This window comes from Acipenser ruthenus, chromosome 26 (genome assembly GCF_902713425.1).
Source record: "Acipenser ruthenus chromosome 26, fAciRut3.2 maternal haplotype, whole genome shotgun sequence".
Classification (NCBI taxonomy): domain Eukaryota; kingdom Metazoa; phylum Chordata; class Actinopteri; order Acipenseriformes; family Acipenseridae; genus Acipenser; species Acipenser ruthenus.
Window position 1 is genome coordinate 13,387,139 of NC_081214.1, and position 23,523 is coordinate 13,410,661.

The window sequence follows — 23,523 nt, forward strand, 5'->3', positions numbered from 1 at the left end:
AAATTCTTGCTATGAGCGATGAGTTACTTAACGCACCCAAACAGTCTCCATGTATTACACACTCAATAACTTGAAATAAAGAAGGTTTGCATCACAAAGCACTTTAAAGTTAAAAGTGTAAAAAGTTGTCAGGATGCTAACAATGAAAAAAAAAATACAGGTACGTTATTTAAACAGTTGTAGCAACATGTGGGGATGTATAACGCTATATTTATCAGAACCCTGCTGCTTACTCTTTGAGAAGTCCCTGTGTTTTTACTGCCCGATTCACACTTTTACAATTACTGGTTGTTTAATAAGGTCTGATGCAGAGCTCACAGAAAAATATTCCAGTATGTATGATAGAGAAAATGGGAATTACAATATTCAGTGGATGATTTAGTCAAGAACTAATGGATTTTTGTGTACAAAAGGAATAGCTTTGTCGGTTTGACAGCCACTCGAGCATGGAAATCCAGCGTGGCATTGTACACCTTCTTTCCTTCCTTCTGTGGATTAAAAGCCATTTCTCATCTTTTCAGAAAGAAGATGAAAATTGCTCGGATTACTCTGAGCAAAATTGAGTGTCACTGAAATCAGCAACATTCATTTCAATCGATGACAAAAATAAAACGCTGCTCTGTTGATAACATGCATGGGTGGAATTAAAATGTTTACATTACAAGCTGCTCCTGTATAAAAAGGGAGTGTGGGACTAACCATTTGCTAATGAAGCTTTTCAGAAGCGTCTGTGCTTCAGTGTGAAACAGCACAGCCGGCATATTTACAGAATTCTTCTATTGAATTCTCTTTCTTTTCTTTTTTTTTCAATATATGGTTCTGTTTGGCTGTGGGTATGGTCTCTATGAAATACAATGTGTACGCTCAGTAAGACGAAGCCTTTAAAACATTCAAACATGACTGTGTCTCGCAGGCAACTACTTCATGTTGAGAAAAAGAAACACAAATGATGCAACCAGTATCTTACTGCTGTGCTTGTAATTATTGCAACAATGTGTTTTTGTCCCCATTGTATCGATCTCACTGTAGTGCATATTTGGGCTCAGGGGTGCCTAACTTTGTTTAATAGTTGGGGGTCAAAGGTACAGAAGAACTGTGGAGCGTAGCGAGGCACTTTTTTTTTGCTAAGAAGCTCTGGTAAACCTTTTTACTGTTCAATCTTTTTCAAGTTACGGTTTTTGTACTAGTAAACCCACAAAATTGGACAGGTGTTTCAGCATAAAATATAGACTATTTACTAACTGAGCATTTATTAAGTACAAACACAAGTAGCACCAAATGGTGGAACCAGTTCCAGTTTCATTTCTGCACAATGCTGTACAGTACCTATAATTCCAACATGCAGCTTATTAAAGGGAAGTGCTAAACAAACACAAACAATAACATGTACAACATGTTATAATATGGCTTGTTTATTGAGAGATATATTGACATGTATGTTAACAGTTACAATATTTCTTGCTTGGCTTTGTTTTAAATGTAGTGCTGGATGCTAGAGAATGTTTTTCACGTTTTGTCATCAGACATTGCTGAGCTCAATTATCACAGTGAAACCAGCTGTTACAAGACTTTTGGAAAGTAAACACTCCATTGCAGCAGGACAATGCTTGTTGCTGATAGGTTGAAACAATAAGCACCCGCCCTCACATTGCAATGCTTAGTGCTAATTGGTTGAAACACTAAATGCCAGCCCTCACACAGCAAATTCATGACAATATTACAGGTAGTGCAGACCATACACTGCTCATACGTTAGCAAGAGTAAAGTTGTATTCGGCCGCACCGACAGCACTTCCACTTCCTGCATCCTTAGGCACCAAAATAAATTAATAAATAAAAATGGATGCACCAAGTATGTGACATGTACCCAGACCAATGGAGTCAATGATAAATCTAAGAGATTTCAGTAGGCCTACATAATGAGCACTGGCGTAGCCAGAACATTTTTGCCACTGGGGCAAAAAAACAAATATCTCTAGAAACTTTCAATTTTGCCAAGCGTTCCTGTTCTGATTCAGTTTTAAGTGAAGCTATGGACAAAAGTTCTGCAGCACCTAGAATTTTAGAATTGGGAACAAAAATAAAAACTAAATAAATGAACATAATTAATACATTTTATTTATCACGTAATCAAATATACTACAAAATGATATCTCAAAAGTCTACCGGAAGCCATAATAGTAGTACAGTATTTCATGTTAGGTTCTGAAATGTCACATTTTTAAAAAAAATTTCCTGAAAACATCCAGACTGAAAACTTATATCATTGGTTTAAATAAAGCTTCACCGTTTGATTTATTAGAGTGTGGTTATGTTGAATAACACTATTTGTCAGCTATTCAGACCTTACAAGTTACAAGAACAAAGTTTCATGAGTTGTATGGGGCAAAACGCCCCTGTTAAAAACATTGATAATGCATACGATTTCCAAAGGAATTAAATATATTTTTAACTACTGCCACCTGTGCGTATGCAAGGCAGTAGTGATTGAAAAAAAAAACTGCATCTTGCCCCATCCTACCCTGTTATTTCCAAAATGTACCATTTTTGTTAAACTATTAACTATTTTGAAAGCACATAATAAACAATACATTCAGTTGTATTACAGCAAACTTATAGGCAACGGGTAACAAGAAGCTAGCATGGCATTTAGTCTTTAATTACAATTATTATTTATTTTTATTAATAATGATCTAAAAATATGTAGCCCTAAAGACAAGACAAGACATGAAAATGAAGTGCACGGTACCAAGCACCCAGTTTAAATTATTAGTAAGTACACACGTTTCAATATGAAAGCTGAACATTAACATCAGCAAAGAACAACTAAGTTACATGTTTCTAATGAAAAAACAATTGTAGCCAACGTTTTCACTAAAGTAAAATCAGGCTTGTGTGATTGTAAAACGCCACTTTTTGATATATTTACAACTGCTTAATCTAAGTTAAAAATAAAATATTTTAGTGCAAACTGAACTTGTTCAAGGCCCCGCGGCAACATTACCCTATTTGTAATTCTAAAACCCAACATTATTTAATTTTACTTAACAACGTTTTTTCTTACTGTTCGCTGACGTTAGCCACGGTGCAGACCTTGGGTCAAACCACTATGTGCGTGTAGGGAGAATTTATTGTGATTGTTTTTAAATGTGGCCCATCCTCTGAATACTTTTCCATGTTTATATTAGATTTTAAAGCAAACCAATGCCAAACACAACAAAGTATAATACATAAATAATAAACAAAAAAAGTGTGTGTGTGTGGGGGGGCAACATTTTTTATTTTGACCCACCTACCATATTCAAAGTGGGGGAGCACATGCCCCTTCTGCCCCATAGGTTAGGCGCCTATGTTCGGACTGTTAATTACTTGTTAATTAGTATGAATGTAATAGTTTAAATTAGCATAGTATCAAACGTTTAAAAATTGCCATGTCAAATATATGTTGGTGTTTATTGCAAGAGTATGTGGCCCTGTATGACTAATTTTGTTTTAATATTTGATATCCGTATATATCAGTATTTCACACAGTGTATTTCAGTGTTTCTCATTGCAGGTTTCAGAAACTTTCTAAAGTTCCAATTTAAGTGTGTTTATTTTTAAACCGATCCTAGCACCTCTAGTATACCTTTTAAATTAAAGGTATTAAAAAGTGTGTAGAAAATGAAATAAGTCACTCACCTACATGCAGCATGTATCATTCATGGTGTTTGGTTTCCAGTTATTATTTTTATTTGTTTTTTTTTACATGCTTTTTTAAGAGTGTGAGCTCAGCAAGGTTCATAGCAATTTTTCCTTTTCTAAATTTCCCACAAGGGCTTGTTACATCCTCAGTGTGAGGACTCATTTGATTAAGAACTCAAACTACTTAAAATATGTTTCAAGAATGGGGAAGGCAAACAAATTAAGAATTGGAAACCAAAATGCCATGAATGATACATGGGTGAGAAACGGATTTCACTGTGTACACCCTACTTACTCTACCTTTTCAGCCATATTGCTTCAGGGACTGTGATTTAATGTTTTACAATCAACACTTTACAATGTTCACTCATTCTCAATACATTTTACCAAGTAGATATTGAATGTTCCCACGTTTTAAATAAGACAGCTAGGGGGATGTTCAAACATTCGTGTTATTGTATGGAACTCGCGGAATCAAGAATGTACATTTAATTTGAACACTTCACATATAAAATGCTGATTTATGATTATCTGGTGGTTGGTAGAAATTGGACGGCACGGATTTAAAAATAATAAATACAAAAATGAAATCCCACTATTCATGTACCCTCATTCGGGGGATAATTTGCCACATCTTATTACATAAAACCCTTTTATAGACTTGGTTGGGATTTATTTTCTTATGTTGACATTTACTTTTGTATGTATTTTAGTATGTACGATTGTAGGCTATAAATAAATACGTTTGAACTGCCATTGGTGTTTGTAGTGGTTAGTTATTATACATGTATACCATGTATGTAACACTTCATTATATATTTATTAAGCTTTTAAATTATGATAGAACTCCCTAACAAGGATTATTATTTATTTCTTAGCAGACGCCCTTATCCAGGGCAACTTACAATTGTTACAAGATATCACATCATTTTTTACATACAATTACCCATTTATACAGTTGGGTTTTTACTGGAGCAATCTAGGTAAAGTACCTTGCTGTACCCTGTAATGACCTGTAAGGAAACTTGATTGCAATAGTATGCTGTTTTCTATACCAAGATTTAAATTATTTACTCATGTTTTTATTTGTATAATTCAAATAAAATCTACAGTATTATTATTATTATTATTATTATTATTATTTATTTATTTATTTATTTATTTATTTATTTATTTATTTCTTAGCAGACGCCTTTATCCAGGGCGACTTACAATTGTTACAAGATTTCACATTATTTTTTACACTATTTTTTTTTTACATACAATTACCCATTTATACAGTTGGGTTTTTACTGGAGCAATCTAGGTAAAGTACCTTGCTCAAGGGTACAGCAGCAGTGTCCCCCATTTGGGATTGAACCCACGACCCTCCAGTCAAGAGTACAGAGCCCTAACCACAACTCCACAGAATAAAGGTCAGTTGTCATATAATGTACATATCCAGAGTTCAGATCATTTCTTGGTAGTAGCATTACACAGGGTGCAAATAAGGGTATATCATTTTAGCAATACAACAAATGTTCCGTAAAGTTACAAATGGTTAAAACAACTCTCATTCATAACCACAAGTATAGAAAAGGCTAAAATATTTATAACTACAAATATTCAATTATCTAGATCCTTACAATACTGACCTACCAATATATCATCTGGTGTATTGGGTCTCTCAAATGATTAAACACAGCGGATTGTATCAAAATGTGTCATGACAGGAGACAGGGAAATCTGCACATACGTTCCAGATGTTGTAAGATGCATCACAAATCACCTGCTCGTTTAGTGACTGGAACCCCTTCCTGTTCACATGTGCATGGTGCTGCGGTGATTTGAGTGCGGTGATGTGCAATCGATGACTCCCATTACTCTGAGAAATCCAGCAATGTCATAAAACTCCCTTTTAATATTTTGTAGCTGCTCCTGATTAAGTGGGATGCTGATATAATCGTTAACCCTCTTTATCAAGTTGTGACCCTTTGAAATGACCCAGAGACATAGAACGACAATGCTGCCAAGCCAAAACCTTCATATGCGGGGTACGGCACAGCCCCTTTTCGTAGGCAATTCAAGGTCCTCTCGCAGAGTCTGACAGAGGTCGACAAAATGCCCAATACAGATGCAATCGAGTTTTTAGATCGTCATCTGGTAAATCTAAGAAATGAACCCTGGTCCTGCCTTTGTATCGTCGGTGTCACAGCCGGGGTCTGTCAATCTCTAAAATTACATTTGATGCTACTGCTGCCACTCTCAGCAAAGCCATACTGTAGTTTGTTTATTATATTTTTGTAACACCAAAGAACTTTAAGACTGTTTCAAGGTGAGTTATATACTTTTTTGTTTATTAAAACCCTCCTTTTCCAAGTGCAAATTAACTCCTGATAAATTATGACAATTAGCACAGATTTCCTTTTAAATTCCCATGCAAACAAAAGAAATGGTCGCAAGAAGCTGCTTGTTGAGATATTAACATTATTTCGTAAATCAACATAATTCATTAACACGATTATTTAATAACGAAATAGGCATAACGACTGCTTGAAAATGCCAAAGTCAATGTTACATACCGATGTATTTATCAGCACAGGAGTTATCATTTATGACCTTTTGAACCCCCCCCCCATCCCATTGCCTTAGCAAGTCGGCCTGTCTGTCTGTCTGGGTAAGGAGTATACATCTTCTTGGTTATATACAGAGTTAAGGGCTCTAGCAAAACATTACTATGTTAAACAAAACAAAAATATTGCATAAAAATTGGGTTATTGCTTCTGACAAAGTAATAGCCCAGTTCCACCAGCATTATATTGTGGTGATGCCTAAGGGGACAGTGCACGCGACACAGACCCTGTATTGAAGGGTGTTATTACATTCATAAATCTGATGGGAGCAAAACGGTTATGTGATATAAATTATAATAGTGAATAACATTACTTTTTATTTCCCATGTCAGTGTGTGAAGGCAGTAGAGTGCAGTTTGCGCTTGAGGCACTGTGTGAGATTATAGCAATGGCTCTTGCCTACAATGACAGCCCATTAAATAAAGAAGGAGGGAGCCCCTTGGATTGGCATCTGTGAATATTCTCTGTGATGCTAATGAGCAGCGGGCATGTGATAGGTTGAAAGATGATTATAGCTCAATATGGAAAAGGACATGCCCATCAGTGTGGTTTTGCTCATTATTAACCTGGACATGTGGAAACTAATTTGTTGAGCATTCCCTTGAGGGTACCAGCTGATGAACAATGTAAAGAGATTTAAACCACCTTTACTCATTTTTAAAGCTTTAGTCTAAGTGCATATTGGGCGAGGAAGGGTGTATTTGATCTAAATACAAGACCTGGAGATTATAGTTGTGTGTTTTGGATGACATATAATGGTTCTGCGAGGTATACACATCTTTTATACATAATTCGTGGTGTTTGTCCTTAATTGCAATTCAAGAATTTTAACTGGCAGCAAAAGTACACTTTTATTTTTGTTTCTTTCCATTACTAATTGCTTAACCTTTCTTTTTTACTACATGTACTCATTTTGAAACTCTAATTAGGCTTAATTAGGCTGTTAAAATGTCACCCAAACTGCTGTCATTGTAAAAGTAACTGTAGTCTATTTGTACTTGTTTTTGATCAGTTAAGCTGGCTTGCTAGTTATTCTAAAGAGAGGGAATAGATGCTTAGCAAGCCCAGTCTAGGAAACACGATTTGCATCCTTAATATATTGCTTCAAAAGAGACCTTCATTATGTTACCATAGCTACAAGTCTTTCTGCTAGTTTGCTATCGAGATGCTTGCTGTGTAATAATCATGCAACAATAGTCACAGCCTGCCTCCCAAGTATCCATGGTGAATATCTCTTGTTCAGTCTCAAGGACCATTTACTGTTATTCCACCTTTTCCAAATTACTTGTTTTTATGTCTGCTTGCTGACGTGACCTGAATACATTTGTTTTAAAATAGATATTTTTGTGTGTGTGTGTATATATATATATATATATATATATATATATATATATATATATATATACACTGCTGTGCAAAAGTCTTATACTTGCATTTTTCTATTTATGCATTATGAGCATCAACAATTTATTCAAAGCCTCCACAAGCGTGTTCTACTATTATAACAACCTTGCCTTGCATCAAGCAAAAGAAAAAACATTGAGTGAAATAGCTCACATCACTTGATTTTCAAGGTGTGGTATCTGAAGCATAATCAGCAAGTACAGAGAAACATCATCTGTAATTGACAAACCCAGTACTGGAAGACCCAAAATGCTGCCTAACAAGGATGAGCAATACTTGAAGATAATATCCTTAAGGAAAAGAAAAAAGACAAATGTTGAATTGACAACAGAACTGGCAGAAGGCACATGTGTCATTGTCCATCCATCAACAGTCCAAAGCACCTTTGACCATTGTTCCATAGTCCAATTTCTGTGTTCATGTGCATATTGTAACCTTTTAGTCTGGTTCCCCTTTCTTAACAGAGGTATTCTTACTGCAACACATCCTTTAAGTCCTGATTTCAAGAGTGACCTTTGTACTCTTGATTTGATGGACAACGACACCTGTGCCTTCTGCCAGTTCTGTTGTCAATTCAATGCTTGTCTTCTTTCTATTCCTTAAGGATATTATCTTCAAGTATTGCTCATCCTTGTTAGATGGCTTTTGGGGTCTTTGTGACAAAGTGGTTAATAGTGTGCAGGTGCAGGTGCTCAATGAACATACAGACAATTATAATCCAGGTGCAAAGTTTGTTTAATGATATGTATGTCCAGATGGCAAAACAAACAGTAAACAGTACATGATGCTTTTCTAATGACTCATGTTGTAAGGTTTATGAAGGAAGGTAAGCATGGAATTAACTACTTTGTTAGGCCATGTTTCACATCTTAACAATGTTTACCATTTATTATTCCAAACAGCAAACATTACATTCTACATTAAACATTATTGGTGAGATACAATAACGTGGCACTAACGCACCAGATAAAGAAATTGATCCAAATTACCATCCGCTGAAAGAGAGAGAGAGAGCTTCAGACACTACATCGATATTCACGTTGATCTTGAAGTATTGCGAGCTTCTCTGTCTGTGTATCCCTCTATGCCTGGTATTTATACTCTAGTTGGCTCAGAGCCTATGTGACTCCAGTTTGTTTCTGTTATCTTACTAGTTATAGTTGTCAGCAGTAGTATTATTCAGCTGTTACTTCATTCAGGTGCAACCAACCACTAACTACTCTATTTTACAAGGTCACTGTGGTCAATGTTTGCTGTAGTTCATTTTTCTCACCCATTCTTGCACTCGCCTGATCACTCAACATTCTAGGCTTAAGGCCAAGTGGGTCGTTGCCTTAGCAACTCTACTTATGCCAATGTCACCATAACAAACTTGTTCCTGTCATTTATATTCGAGCAGCGCAGACCTTGTTATCAGTTTTGTTGCTAGGCAGGCCTTGTTAGCTGTCCTGTTTAAAATGACCAACACAATTTCTTTCCTATGATTACCAATACAACTTGTTTTAAAATGATACAAAACGATTTGAAAAAAAAAACAAAACATTTTTGCTACTGTATTGAAAGCATACATTGTTTTTCACGGTTCATCCACACCGTATCACCTAAATTTCTGTTAGCATTATGACTTGCCAGTTTCTCATCTGTCTGTCTTTAATAAAAAATTGATGTCATTTATGCAGTATTTCAAATCAGATCAGAGCAGTACTGTAGATTTCAGTCTTTACATGAAAAGATTATTCTGTTGAGTGCAGCAAGGCGTATTGCAGTCAATGTTTAAACAGAAGGTGTACAGGTGTATGAGAAGGGTACAACTATAATCCAATTCACAAAGACAGTCATGTAGATACATAGATAAAGTGACAGCACAGTTCTAGGGAGAATAATATTTATATGGCCGCACGCAGCTTAGACTTTACGCAGATTAGATGTTGATGTCGCTACAGTGCAGTACCAGCTAATCAAATGCATCGTGTGTGACAATAGGACAAGACATGTTAATGCATGCAACATGTTTTCGGATCTGCTTAGAAATAGCAGGGTTTTTTACTCTGACAGTTCTGCGGTAACCGATGGTGATACTTTACCTGGTTATTGATAAAATGATGACTTAAGATGTCAGCTGTGACATTATTGATTTTGTTTAGCTGTATTCTAATCTCCTCATTATAAGAGTATTTCAGGATATTGAGTGGGAGGCTCTGCAGGCTCTTGAGAGGGGAGAGAGGCAGGCTTTGTGTTGATCAAAAGAAATAGCAGATGCAGTGGAATTGAGGGAGGGCATTACACCTTGTGGATTTTATATGTATCAATATTTAATTGTTTCCTCATGTTAATTCGGTGTCTCCCATTCCAACATGTTTTCACTGTCCCTCGATGTAATCCGACTGTGGTACTCGTTCATTTGCATATCTCGCACACAGCTTGTGGAATGCTTTGTTTTGTTGAAGATGTTCAGTTCTCAGGATCTTTGTCAAAATGTAAGATTAAGCTTTTTGTTCGTAGCTTTTCGTTTCTTGCTCTTACTGTGTCTGTGTGGCATGCTTGCACCCAGCCTCCACCCTGTAAGACAAGGATAACTCCTTGTTTGTTTAGATGTATCTGGGATACTGTTGGAAACTAGTTGTTGCAACTCAAGCGCATGCTGTGGCTAGAGAATACAAATGTAATTGACAGCATAGGTATGTTCTCTGGGTGAGCTAACTTACACAAAAAAGCTGTGATCCCATTTTAATTCTGCAACACTCTTTTGGTTTAAATATTACAGGGGGTTGGGGCACGTCATTATGCTGATCATGTGGGCAGGAGCCTGTGAGTAGGAACAGTTCATGCCATGGTTGAGAGGCCTGCCCTTTGAGATGGTTGGCAGACAACAAGTCATCAGATGATTTGGTTACAGCAGGATAATGGGCAGCCACACAGACACACAGACACACACAAACACTCCTATATGTTAGCAAACCATTAATTTCTGCAAAAGTCATGTATGGTCTGCAGTTACTGTAATCCCTATCTATACCTGGCAGAGTTTAGGACCCAGGCATGCATTCAGTGGACAAGGCAAGCTCATATACGTGACCATCTACGATAAACTCCCCCAGTAAAAAAAAACTAAACTAAATTTCAAGCTTGGACAACAACATATTCTCCCATAATCCTAAGCAATGTTGGAACAAGGCACTCTTTTAACAATGGGAAATGGGACCAAGAATGATGTTTGTGATACGAGCACGAGCGATCACAAAACCACCAAAAAAACTGTGACGCTCAGAAAACCAGCACCTCAATAACATCTTTCATTGCCAAAGGAAAAACAGAGATCAAGAAAGTTACATGTGCAGAGACCTTCACACGTAGCAGACATGTTCCCAGGCTCACACACTGCAGAGTATTCTGCAGGAAAGTCTAAGAGTGCACAACAGTGAAAGGCGTTTCTATTACAGTTTAAGCATCAACATTGCTTTAGAAATTCAGGTTGATTGATAACATGTCTCTATATACGGCAATAGTGTGCTCATTTAAAATAGTTGACAATGAAATGCTACTGACAGTGGTATTATTGATCCGCCAGATTCATGCAGTGTAATGAATAACGGTGCAATACCACATTGTTGTGCATTTTGGCTTTTTTCTTATTTATTTTTTTATGATGGACTTATTGCATTTAGAGTTTTTTTTCTTGTTATAAATTAGGTGCCGTAGCTCGTCCTTTGGGTTTGTCGTGTGATGAAAGTAACAACGCCTACTGTGTATGCGTTGCTGTCCTGCAAAATCAACTACAGTGGACCTGTTTACAAAGTACTGGCTGCTTCCAAATCAGCCACCTACAACTACAGCACAATAAGAACAATTTGATTGCAAAGCATCTCATTATTTTGAAAGCTCAATATTGACCGGTATGTATATGTTGTAAATATAATTTTTCCATCTGATCTATTCATAATAAAAATAAACTTTGAGGGACCCCAGAGTGGCTCCCCAGCTAAAAGCATGGCTGTTTGGTGGTTAGGGCTTGTCTTTTATATATGACAGAATAATTGCCAGGTATGTCATTTACTATATATAGCCCATGTCCAACCCCCGTAAATTATTATAGATGATTGTGCTGTGAGCCTGTAAAAGTAACTACATAGCCCCTATCTTGTAATACTTCGCATCTCCAAATACCAGTGGTGACATCACTAGTTTTTGATGATCAGAATCGTAGAACATTATAAATCACGATTGTTCACCAGCCGTTTCAGCTGGGTCGTTCTGACTTTGGACAGTTTTAAGGGTTGCCTAGAAAAGCTTCTTTTATAAACTCAGATTTCAATGGAAAATCATTTTCAAACTGAACCATACCCATTTTACTGACAGCATTTGGTTGAAGCGCAAACACTCGCATGAGAATCAAATGAAACTGGATCCATGACATACCAGCTGCAGTAAGAAAGGTGCCTATACTATTAAACTAAACTGTTTTATAACATATGGATTTTCTAATGTATTCATTTCCTTATTTTATTTCGCTGTGTTCTGAGCTTGTAAGCTATTCCATGGTACATTTTAACAAGTTAACTGAGATGAAGAATTTTATGTTAAATACAGTAATGTAATTATTTCCAGAGTCGATGTCAAACCTCAATGAAAAAAATGTGCTGCCGAGCTGATAAAGAACCTTGTGCACACGCACACGCACACACGCGGTTGTAAGAAACGTAGCTGCACATTTTCTCCTTGTGACGGTTTACGAAGAGCACATTTTTTGTATTGTTTGGAAATAAGTAAACGTGTTAAAAAAAAAGTTGAGTATTATGAGAAAAATATGATTTCTGAATGCTATTTGAAAAAATTAACGTGTTGTGTTGTCTTTGAAAACCGCATTACTGGAATGTGCCGCAGAGTTTGAAAATGATTGGTTTGATGTCTGACAGGTTTCTAGTGAGTATTAATAATACTGCATTACTGGAGATGAAACTGGACCCACATTCGTGATATTTAGAAATGTACATTGTATTAAGTTTCATATGGAACAGCTAATGTCAGTCAATGTGATTAACAAATAAATAATACTGTAGTTTTTAACAAGCCTTCCCCTTCTTTTTTCAGGCACTGTAGAAACAGATTTGTTGAAGTGTGCATTCTTGCAAAATGTCATTTGGTCTTGCTGAGCCCCCTGAAATGTATTTGCATGTAGACTTTAGAATGCACATCAAATGGCGTTGAAAGGGGGATATGTGTAATTTAAAAATTGACAGCCCTTAAAGACTTAGAAATGTAGGCAAATTCACGTTATAATATTTAAAACAATTGTTCATAGAAACAGATTGAGCTTTATAAAGAGCTGTGGTTTGTCCATTCTTGCACATGTGGAATGCCTAGAATGCCCCTTGATTGCGCTAGTGTTTTTTTATCCCAAATAATTTCCACCTGTTTCTTTCATGATATTGTGTGTGTGTGTGTGACATTCTCCCTGTGTGTGTGCTGGGTTAGGGTGTGTGTGTGTGACATTCTCCCTGTGTGTGTGCTGGGTTAGGGTTAGTGTGTGTGTGTGTGTGTGACATTCTCCCTGTGTGTGTGCTGGGTTAGGGTTAGGGTGTGTGAGTGACACTCTCCCTGTGTGTGTGCTGGGTTAGGGTTAGGGTGTGTGTGTGACATTCTCCCTGTGTGTGTGCTGGGTTAGGGTTAGGGTGTGTGTGTGACACTCTCCCTGTGTGTGTGCTGGGTTAGGGTTAGGGTGTGTGTGTGACATTCTCCCTGTGTGTGTGCTGGGTTAGGGTTAGGGTGTGTGTGTGACACTCTCCCTGTGTGTGTGCTGGGTTAGGGTTAGGGTGTGTGTGTGACATTCTCCCTGTGTGTGTGCTGGGATAGGGTTAGGGTGTGTGTGTGACATTCTCTGTGTGTGTGTGCCTGGTTAGGGTTAGGGTGTGTGTGTGACACTCTCCCTGTGTGTGTGCTGGGTTAGGGTTAGGGTGTGTGTGTGACATTCTCCCTGTGTGTGTGCTGGGATAGGGTTAGGGTGTGTGTGTGACATTCTCCCTGTGTGTGTGCTGGGTTAGGGTTAGTGTGTGTGTGTGTGTGACACTCTCCCTGTGTGTGTGCTGGGTTAGGGTTAGGGTGTGTGCTGGGTTAGGGTTAGGGTGTGTGAGTGACACTCTTCCTGTGTGTGTGCTGGGTTAGGGTTAAGGTTGGTGTGTGACATTCTGTCTGCCACCCCTTCGCCTCCCCTCTTCCAGAATCCTGGAGTCGCCACTTGGGGGTAGGCTATTCTGTCTGGATAATCATGAATAATCTTTACAATCCTGCAAAGATAAGTTGTATTAATAATTCATCTCACACTATTTTTTTCAAATAGAATTCCTTTAAAAATAAATTTAAAAAATAACCCTCCAACAGTATTGCTTATATGTTAGACATCAGGACTATCTCACATCGTCGACAAAACAAAAAAAGTATGTCCATAATGATGGTTCAACATGCTCACTTTATACTAACAAACACTGTTGACTTTCAGTGCCACTTTTCAACAGGTGGGTTTCTGTTTTAAAACATATTTAAACGTGCACTGTAAAAAGTGTTTGATTCTGACAGCAGGCGCCTTTATTTACATTCCTTCATGATAAAGAAACATGAAAAAACTGGCATCCATCTATTCAGGGTGCCGTGATAATGAACTGTCACCTTGGCAACCAAAAGCAGTATCAATACTTTCCAAGCTTATAATGATCAATCAGAAAAGAGGAGACTCACCTTTGAAAACATTTTAATTAATTTAGTATTAATTGATCTTTGTACTAAACCTGTACGTGACTCCACACTCAAAGACAACAACAAGGTGTAATTGAGTTCATATAAATACACAGATTGGATCACAAGCTCGATATTGCTGATATACACCGTCTTTATTAGCTTTATTATTAGGTTTATTATTAGGCAGCTTTATTAGGTTTGGCATTGCCCTGGTTTGAGGGCATGTTCTCCTGGTAGACCCTGGGTCTTGTGATTACTCTAGAAGGCCGCACAAATTTCATAGGCATTGCTGCGGATCAAGTCCTCCCAACAATGCCGCCTTGTATCCTGATGGTGATGGCTACTTTCAACACCATAATGCACACATCCATTGAGCCAGAACTGTGCATGAATGACTTCAGGCTTTTCCCATGGCCACCACAATCCCCAGATCTCAACCCACATGAGCATGTTTGGCATAAACTTCAACAATGGATTCGTCCTCACGATCCCCTGCTTGCCTCTCTGCACAAACTGCCGACGATGGATGTATTACGAGGATGGAAGGGATGCCTCGAGACGCCTTCCAGACCCTTGTGGACTCTATGACACATTGTGTTAAAGCTGGGCTCAGTGGTGGCCAGCCAATCTTATGTACAGGTCCTAATAAAGTGGTCAGGCAGTGGACATACAGACTGCCAAGGCTGTACAAGATCTTTATGAAATCATACATACCCACATTAGAAACAGGTTTATTTCTGTTTCTAGGTTTCTTATTCATCTGGGCTGAACTCTGCAGGGAATATGGTCCCTGGAATAATGCTGGGAAGATGTGTGTTACCCCACTTAACTACACAGTAATTCAAGTATGAATTTTTAAGGATGCCCCAAGGATTCAACATCGGCAAGGCGGCTGTCGTCTTAAAATAATAATAATTAGTTGAAAAGTTTTAATGCATAATATTTGTGGCGACCCTAGAGGAGCAAATGTTAGGGGGAGTCCAGTGGCACTGCAATGAATACAATCCCTCTGTTTTTGTACAGAACATGTACAAAACAATTGTTGGAATATAAGGCTGACCCTGCATGAGTATATTGCACAAACTTCTATATAATGTACAACTCGTATCACACAGACATTCTTCTAAAACATGTAAAAGAGTAATTATTAAATTCTGAAAATGACAGGCAAGTAATTATTTCCACATTGCTTTGTTAACACTTTGAGGAGGTTTTTGTTAAATGCGTCACGACATTCATGTTGTAAAACTGAAGACAGCATGAATGTCAGTCAGTCCAATTGTTCTGGGGGTCAGCACTCCAGTTGATTAATGACCCTGGACATGTGGAAAAAATATCAAGGCTAACTGTCAGGACAACTTTCGTGGCGCCTGTGACCAGGGCCATGGTCCTTCACATATACTAAATCTGAGTGATAGTTCATAACAGGCAGAAACAGTAAGTAATGAGATTATAATAACAGGCAAGGAGGTGTGAGCCAACACTGGAATACAAAAAGAATATAACGTTTTACACGATTAACCAGATGCTTACATTATCCTACATTCATATTATAAAATAAATCTGCTTTGTTTTTCCCAATAAGGAATATACAATCGACGTGTTCTTCCGACAGAGATGGAGAGATGAGCGTCTGAAGTTTGACGGTCCGATGAAGATCCTCCCCCTTAATAACCTGCTGGCGAGTAAAATCTGGACCCCAGACACATTTTTCCATAACGGGAAGAAATCTGTAGCCCACAATATGACCACACCCAATAAACTGCTCCGCCTGGTGGATAATGGAACACTGCTCTACACCATGAGGTAAGACTTCCAGGTTGTACTGTTTGTGTTTTCAGCCAGTATCCTCGACTGTTCTTCTTACTGGGGTTTGTTTTAATGATAGAATGCACACAGTAATCTGCTGCTGGATTTTCCCCACTTATTACCTTGACAGAAAGCAGGTTTAGGGCTGCTGTCTGTTCAGATCCTTATAACAGACATCTGTTAGTTTTTACTTATCATTGTCCAGAAACTTTCAATTTGTAATTATAAACATTCTCATGTAGGTTTATCAGCTCTTTGAAAACTATGCACTGCAAGTTTGATTGAATAATCAAAAAGGACTTCCTTCCTTAAAATAGTCAATATAAATCTTCTTCAGTTTCATTTGGATATCTCTTTGCAACACAAATGTAACATTGCAGTGCATCTGTCCCTGACAGACCAGCTGAATGCAAATCCTTGCTCCTTGTTCTTTCTTTCACTGGACTTTATCACCGCTAGCATTAAAAAGCATGAAATAAAATAGCATCTTTAATTATATGTATCTGCTATGTGAACGGAACAAAGGTTATTTAAATCCATCTCAACTTTTATATTTGAAGCCTTTGGGCTGACATAACTTGCAGTCAAAGTGATGTGGCATTTATGTTACAATGCATCCACTTCATTAACAAAGTAACTAACAGAAAGATAAGCTCAAAAGAACATCATTTTCGAAATTAGACATTTTCAGTCCCAGGCATGTTAGCGGTTCATTAAATGTGGCATATGGTCCCAATATTCCTCAGGCTACAAATAACATTTTAAAATCAGATGGTTTTGAAATGTGCACATGTCCTGATAATTTTATGTATCTCAGTTAACAAGTTTAACAGTGCAGTAATATGCCTTTTCTCTTTAAATCTGTGAAAAATTCATGTAAAACAGAGCTGTGTTAAATGTGTGTACCATGTTTTTGCACACCCTCACCACTGCTGGTAGCAAGTTGCCAGTAAGATAAAGCTCTTTTAATGATAAAACCAAAGTGCCCGGAAGGTGCATTTCTAGATATGCATTTTAAACAGCTTGAGATCATCTATCTGTGCAAGCACATCATTAGCTAGAGGGGTTGTGAATTTTCTTTATTTTAAAGCAAATGGGCCAAAGTTGAATAGGCTAAGCAGAATGGTAATGTTGCTACTGGTTTTATAATGCACTGGTTCTTTCTCCTTTGAGAAGGCCCTTGGGCACAATGCCTGTGTTAGATGCATGGCTGTATGGAGACTGACCCCAACAGGTAAAAAGGTTAAAAGCTCTAAACCTGCATGTGCAAACCAATCAGGCTTGTGTGTACAGTGGTTTAAGAGCCCGCTTGGAGAGCCCCCCCGCTCCCTGTACTTTAGATTACAGGACATACATATGCATGTAATAACATGGTAATAAACAAGTAACTACCAATAGCTTACATGGTAACTACTGTTGGAATTAATTTGCATGTGAATGACCTATGTTGTGGTGTTACTGTTCGATTACATTAGGGAACACAATATTGTTTATAAGGCCATGTCCATGTAATTACACAGTCGTTACTGGAACTAATCATGTTATTGCAATGCAATTACACAGCTATTCAAGCAAGTGCAAATGGATATGACTTCTTTTTTTATGTAAGTACAGTGCACTCCACTCAGTATTGGCTGTTTCAATAACAGTTTTTTTTTTTAATAGATATACAAAGGGCCCTGAAGAATTATTTTATCTCACGTCATAAGCCCACAGCCTCTGTGGGGAGCACTGCTCCAGATACAGTACAGTTGTCCCAGCAGCATCACATTTTGAGTTTTTTTAGTGTCAGATGACCTTGGCAATTTGCACACTATTAGGGCAGCAGTGTGGAGTAGTAGTTAGGGCTCTGGACTCTTGACTGGAGGGTCATGGGTTCAATCCCAGGTGGAGGACACTGCTGCTGTACCCTTGAGCAAGGTACTTTACCTAGATTGCTCTAGTAAAAACCTAACTGTATAAATGGGTAATTGTATGTAAAATTAATGTGATAACTTGTAACAATTGTAAGTTGCCCTGGATAAGGGCGTCTGCTAATAAATAAATAATAATAATACAGGTATTATGCAGCACAAGGATTATCATCATATTCTGCAGCACTGGGGCTCTGCAATTATATAATTTCATTTTGCATAATTAATGTGCAAGTTTATAGTTCTACAGTTGGTGCATAATTTGGTAATACATTTTTTTTTTACCAGTGTAATTAAAATACCCAGACAAAAATGGCTGTTTCAGATACAGTATGATTTTGTAAAGAGAGACATTATTATTTCCTACAGCAACATTTGAGAACATACAACGTTTAGAATAAATCAATATGACATTCCAGGGGAATAGAAGGTCTAATTGTCTGCTTGTTATTTCATTAAACTCCGTCTCGTTCTTTTGATGCAGGTTGTGTTCTGTGCTTTTTCTTGGTGGTTTTTCTCCAGTTCTACAGGGACTTTGGCTTTGGCTCTTAAGAACAAAAGAAGATTAATAACAATTGAAAAGCAGCTGCTGTGTTCTACTGTGAGGATGCTATTCTACTGATACAGAAATACTGTGCTGTTTGAGTTTAGCCCTTTATTCTCCATTCCACAAATAACATTAATAGCAACGTAATTACAAATTAACTAACACTTGGATTATCAATAAGGAATTTGATACTAAATTTATTTGAAGATAATATACAGTAATGCTGCATTCAACACTTGTCAGTTAACACTAGCCCTGCTCATATCAATGTACCTTCAGTAATGTTCAATGACCATCAAAGATTTTGTGAATGCTATCACAGGGCTGCAAATCCTTTTGAAAATGGGTACTGATTGGAGCACACTGATTCCAGGGGCGACCCAATTAGGTGGTCAAGCCACAGCAATGAACATGGTAAAGTCTGATAAATCACCATGCAAATTAGGCTTAATACATGTATAGCTTTTTTGTTTGATGATATTAATGGAGGCGTGTCACAAAGACGGCCAGAGTGGGTGGCGTCAGACCAGAGAGGAATACACAGACAGAGACGGTGGTTGTGATGATGAGCCGAGTGCAATGGCTGCACTCAGCGTTTAATAACAAATAAAAGGTTTGAAACACAAAAACACGGGACACGGCACTATACGCCAAAATAAAGAGACAAACAAAACAGACTAAACAGTGAACAGACAAACGGACAAACACGGTGAGTGAAAACACTAATTACTTTACTTTACTTTTGACTTTCTTTTCTCCTTCTCTCTCTCCCGTTCTCCACTCACCGAACACCAACCCCCGAGTGACTAAACGTGCATCTATATATACTGTTGTGCTGGGATTCAATTACTAATTAATTATTCACTTGAATCCCAGCACGTGAATTAATTCTGTGCAACCCCGTGCTCGCATATTATATTTTAAATGCACGTGCGTGATGTGCAATCCCGTGCCTAAATACAAATATACTATTTAAATATACGTGAAACACAGACCCGTTTATATCCCGTGTACCAATCTATACACCAACATTAACATACGCACGCAACATACATACACAGAACACACAAATGCACACAGGGGCGGGGCACTTTGCCACATATACCCCCCCTTGTGCGCAGCACACATGGCCTCAACGGCCACCTCCCCCCTTAAAAATCCAGCAGTCCAGGACAAAGTCTCGGGCTGGGAAGGGAGGCTCCAGTGGGCCCATGGCTGGCCATGCTGTCAGCACCCCTGCCGGTAGTGGCACGGCTGACAGCCTGTTGGTCCTGTCCTGCAGCGAAAAAGCTGCGGGGGCAGGTGGTCCCCCGACCTCCCCCTTCTTCGTAGCCGGCAGCTCCCTCCTGTGGGGCTCCGGCCACAAGAACTCCTGCAGCGAAACTGCTGCTGGGGAAAGTGGTCTCCAGACCTCCTCCCCCTTCTTCGTGGCCGGCAGCTCCCCTTTCTGGGGCTCCGGCCACCGTACTCCCTGCGGAGGTACGGGCAGCAGAGGCAGCTCCTGCTCCTCTGCTCCTGGCGGTGGTGGAGGCAGAGGCAGCTCCAGCTCCTCTGCTCCTGGCGGTGGTGGAGGCAGAGGCAGCTCCAGCTCCTCTGCTCCTTGCGGTGGTGGTGGCGGAGGCAGAGGCAGCTCCTGCTCCTCTGCTCCTGGAGGTGGTGGAGGCAGAGGCAGCTCCTCTGCTCCTGGCGGTGGTGGAGGCAGAGGCAGCTCCAGCTCCTCTGCTCCTGGTGGAGGTGGAACCAGCAGGTATTCACCCTCTGCTGGTGGAGGTGGGAGGGGCAAGCAGTCCTCCCACTGTGGTGAAGGTGGAACCAGCAGGTATTCACCCTCTGCTGGTGGAGGTGGGAGGGGCAAGCAGTCCTCCCACTGCGGTGGAGGTGGAACCAGCAGGCATTCACCCTCTGCTGGTGGAGGTGGGACCAGCAGGTATTCACCCTCTGCTGGCAGCTTGGGTCCTAGGGCTGTGGAAGCCCCGTCTTCCCTCTCTTCGGGCTGTGGACGCACCGACTCCTCCCTTTTGGGCTGTGGACGCCCCGACTCCTCCCTGTTGGGCTGTGGACGCACCGACTCCTCCCTGTTGGGCTGTGGACGCACCGACTCCTCCCCGTTGGGCTGTGGACGCACCGACTCCTCCCTTTTGGGCTGTGGACGTTCGGGCTCCTCCCACTCAGGCGTAGGACGTTCAGGCTCCTCCCACTCAGGCGTAGGACGTTCGGGCTCCTCCCACTCAGGCGTAGGACGTTCGGGCTCCTCCCACTCAGGCGTAGGACGTTCGGGCTCCTCCCGCTTGGGCTGTGGACACTCAAGCTCCTCCCGTTTGGGCTGTGGAGGCAAAACCAGCAGGAATTCTTCCTCTGCTGGTGGAGACGGGGACAGCAGGCATTCTTCCTCTGCTGGTGGGACTGCTACCTGGGCTGCTGTTCCACTTATAATTGCCTCCAGGTAGCTGAGGACCAAACCCACACCTTCCTCCCAGGTGCTTACGGTCTGCTCCCTTGCATAAGCCTCCCATCGCTCTCTGTCCATAAACTGCAGGAACTGGACGACTACTGGTATAGACTGGGCCTCCAGCCCAGCATTTTCCAGCATCCAGTCCCGCACTTTGATGGCGTCTTCTGCCATTTTTTTTTTTTTTTTTAATTTATTTTTTTTTTTTTAAATCCAAAACTGCGGTTCCTGCTCTGGCCTGAGTCCTGGAGGCGCTGTCGATCCCACGCAGGACACCACGTGTCACAAAGACGGCCAGAGTGGGTGGCGTCAGACCAGAGAGGAATACACAGACAGAGACGGTGGTTGTGATGATGAGCCGAGTGCAATGGCTGCACTCAGCGTTTAATAACAAATAAAAGGTTTGAAACACAAAAACACGGGACACGGCACTATACGCCAAAATAAAGAGACAAACAAAACAGACTAAACAGTGAACAGACAAACGGACAAACACGGTGAGTGAAAACACTAATTACTTTACTTTACTTTTGACTTTCTTTTCTCCTTCTCTCTCTCCCGTTCTCCACTCACCGAACACCAACCCCCGAGTGACTAAACGTGCATCTATATATACTGTTGTGCTGGGATTCAATTACTAATTAATTATTCACTTGAATCCCAGCACGTGAATTAATTCCGTGCAACCCCGTGCTCGCATATTATATTTTAAATGCACGTGCGTGATGTGCAATCCCGTGCCTAAATACAAATATACTATTTAAATATACGTGAAACACAGACCCGTTTATATCCCGTGTACCAATCTATACACCAACATTAACATACGCACGCAACATACATACACAGAACACACAAATGCACACAGGGGCGGGGCACTTTGCCACAAGGCGCTATTAATGTGAAACAGTGATCCTAAACCATTTGAAACACCAGTAAGAATACTATCAATTTGGAGCTCCCATGGGCAGCCAGAACAACACTAATTTGATGTGGCAGTGAGTCTGCAAGGTGCTTAAACTGTTCTACATGGATACACTGCCATTCATCTAATTCCTAAAGGGTTGGAGGTTGTAATCTGCTTTGAAGTCTGTTATCCAGTATGGCCCATATAGTCATTAAGTAATGTGTACAGTACAGTAGACACTAAAACATCTGTATTCAACCCACTAGAAACCTTGTCAGATCTACTGAATCTGAATTGTAACAGGAAGATGCAGCTTTACAGGGATCTTACCTGCATAGCAAACGTACCTGTCATGCGAGAGACAACATACTGAAGGTTTCTCCAATTTCTTGCCCAGACCCTGTATGGTGCCTTAAAATTCTTTCACACACCACATGCAGATTCTGTGTTAGAACATGCTAGGGGCTCCCAAGTGGCGCACTAGTAAAGGCACTCCGAGTGGAGTGCAGTATGCGCCCTATAGCCTGGAGGTCACCGGTTCAAGTCCAGGCCATTCTATTGCCGACCTTAGACGGGAGCTCCCAGGGGCAGCGCACAACTCGCCGAGCACCGCCAGGGGGGGAGGGCTTAGGTTGGCCAGGGTGTCCTCGGCTCACCGCGCACCAGAAAACCGCTGTAGTCTGGCTGGGCGCCTGCAGGCTTGCCTGTAAGCTGCCCAGAGCTACGTTGTCCTCCGACGCTGTAGCTCTGAGGTGGCTGCACAGTGAGTCTGCAGTGTGAAAAAAAGCGGTCGGATGACGGCACACGCCTCGGAGGACAGCGTGTGTTCGTCTACGCCTCTCCCGAGTCAGTGCGAGGGTGGTAGCGGTGAGCTGAGCGTAAAAAATAATTGGATATGCCAATTGGGAGAAAATAATAAAATAATTGCCGATTACTAAGTTATCAAAATAGAAATAAATAGAACATGCTGCAGGGATTATCAGCACTACTGAGCTAAGGCAGGGAAGTACAGGTATCTTAGCTACAGCCCCTGGTATTCGCAAATGTCTGCTTGAAATAAAATGAACACAAAATGATTGCATTAGATTGGTTCAAGGGTCATAAGATGCAGTGTGTTGAAAAACATATGGTACACACAGTGGTGTGAGGCAAAAACACAAAATAAATCGCTGGGGGAATAATAGCTAAAAAATAAAAGTTCCCTGTAAACTCTGGTTCATCCAACACACCTCTGTCTTCCTATACTTTCACTGGGATTAATCCCTGTCCCTTTCCTACACAGATATGTAAAACTCTTGACCTTGGTTCAATACAACAGGGATCCCAAGATCACAAAGAAAGTCTCTGGGCAGCAATTAAATGCATTTTGACCCACGAAATGATGTCAATTGTACCAGAGTGGCACTGGCCTAACCCCAGGTGTTCCACGCTTGGAATACGCATGTCCAAAATCTAGAAAAGTATAGAACA

At 40.0% G+C, this 23,523-nt stretch overlaps 1 protein-coding gene across 1 annotated transcript in view; it reads left to right on the plus strand.

Annotated features, from left to right (window-relative positions):
• The window catches only part of LOC117430633 (gamma-aminobutyric acid receptor subunit alpha-3), a 118,971-nt gene that overhangs the window by 55,978 nt on the left and 39,470 nt on the right, over nt 1-23,523 (plus strand). Inside the window, exon 5 of the mRNA XM_034050895.3 lies at nt 16,014-16,234. Within this exon, the coding sequence (XP_033906786.1) occupies nt 16,014-16,234 (221 nt within the window). The remainder of the gene's footprint in view (nt 1-16,013; nt 16,235-23,523) is intronic.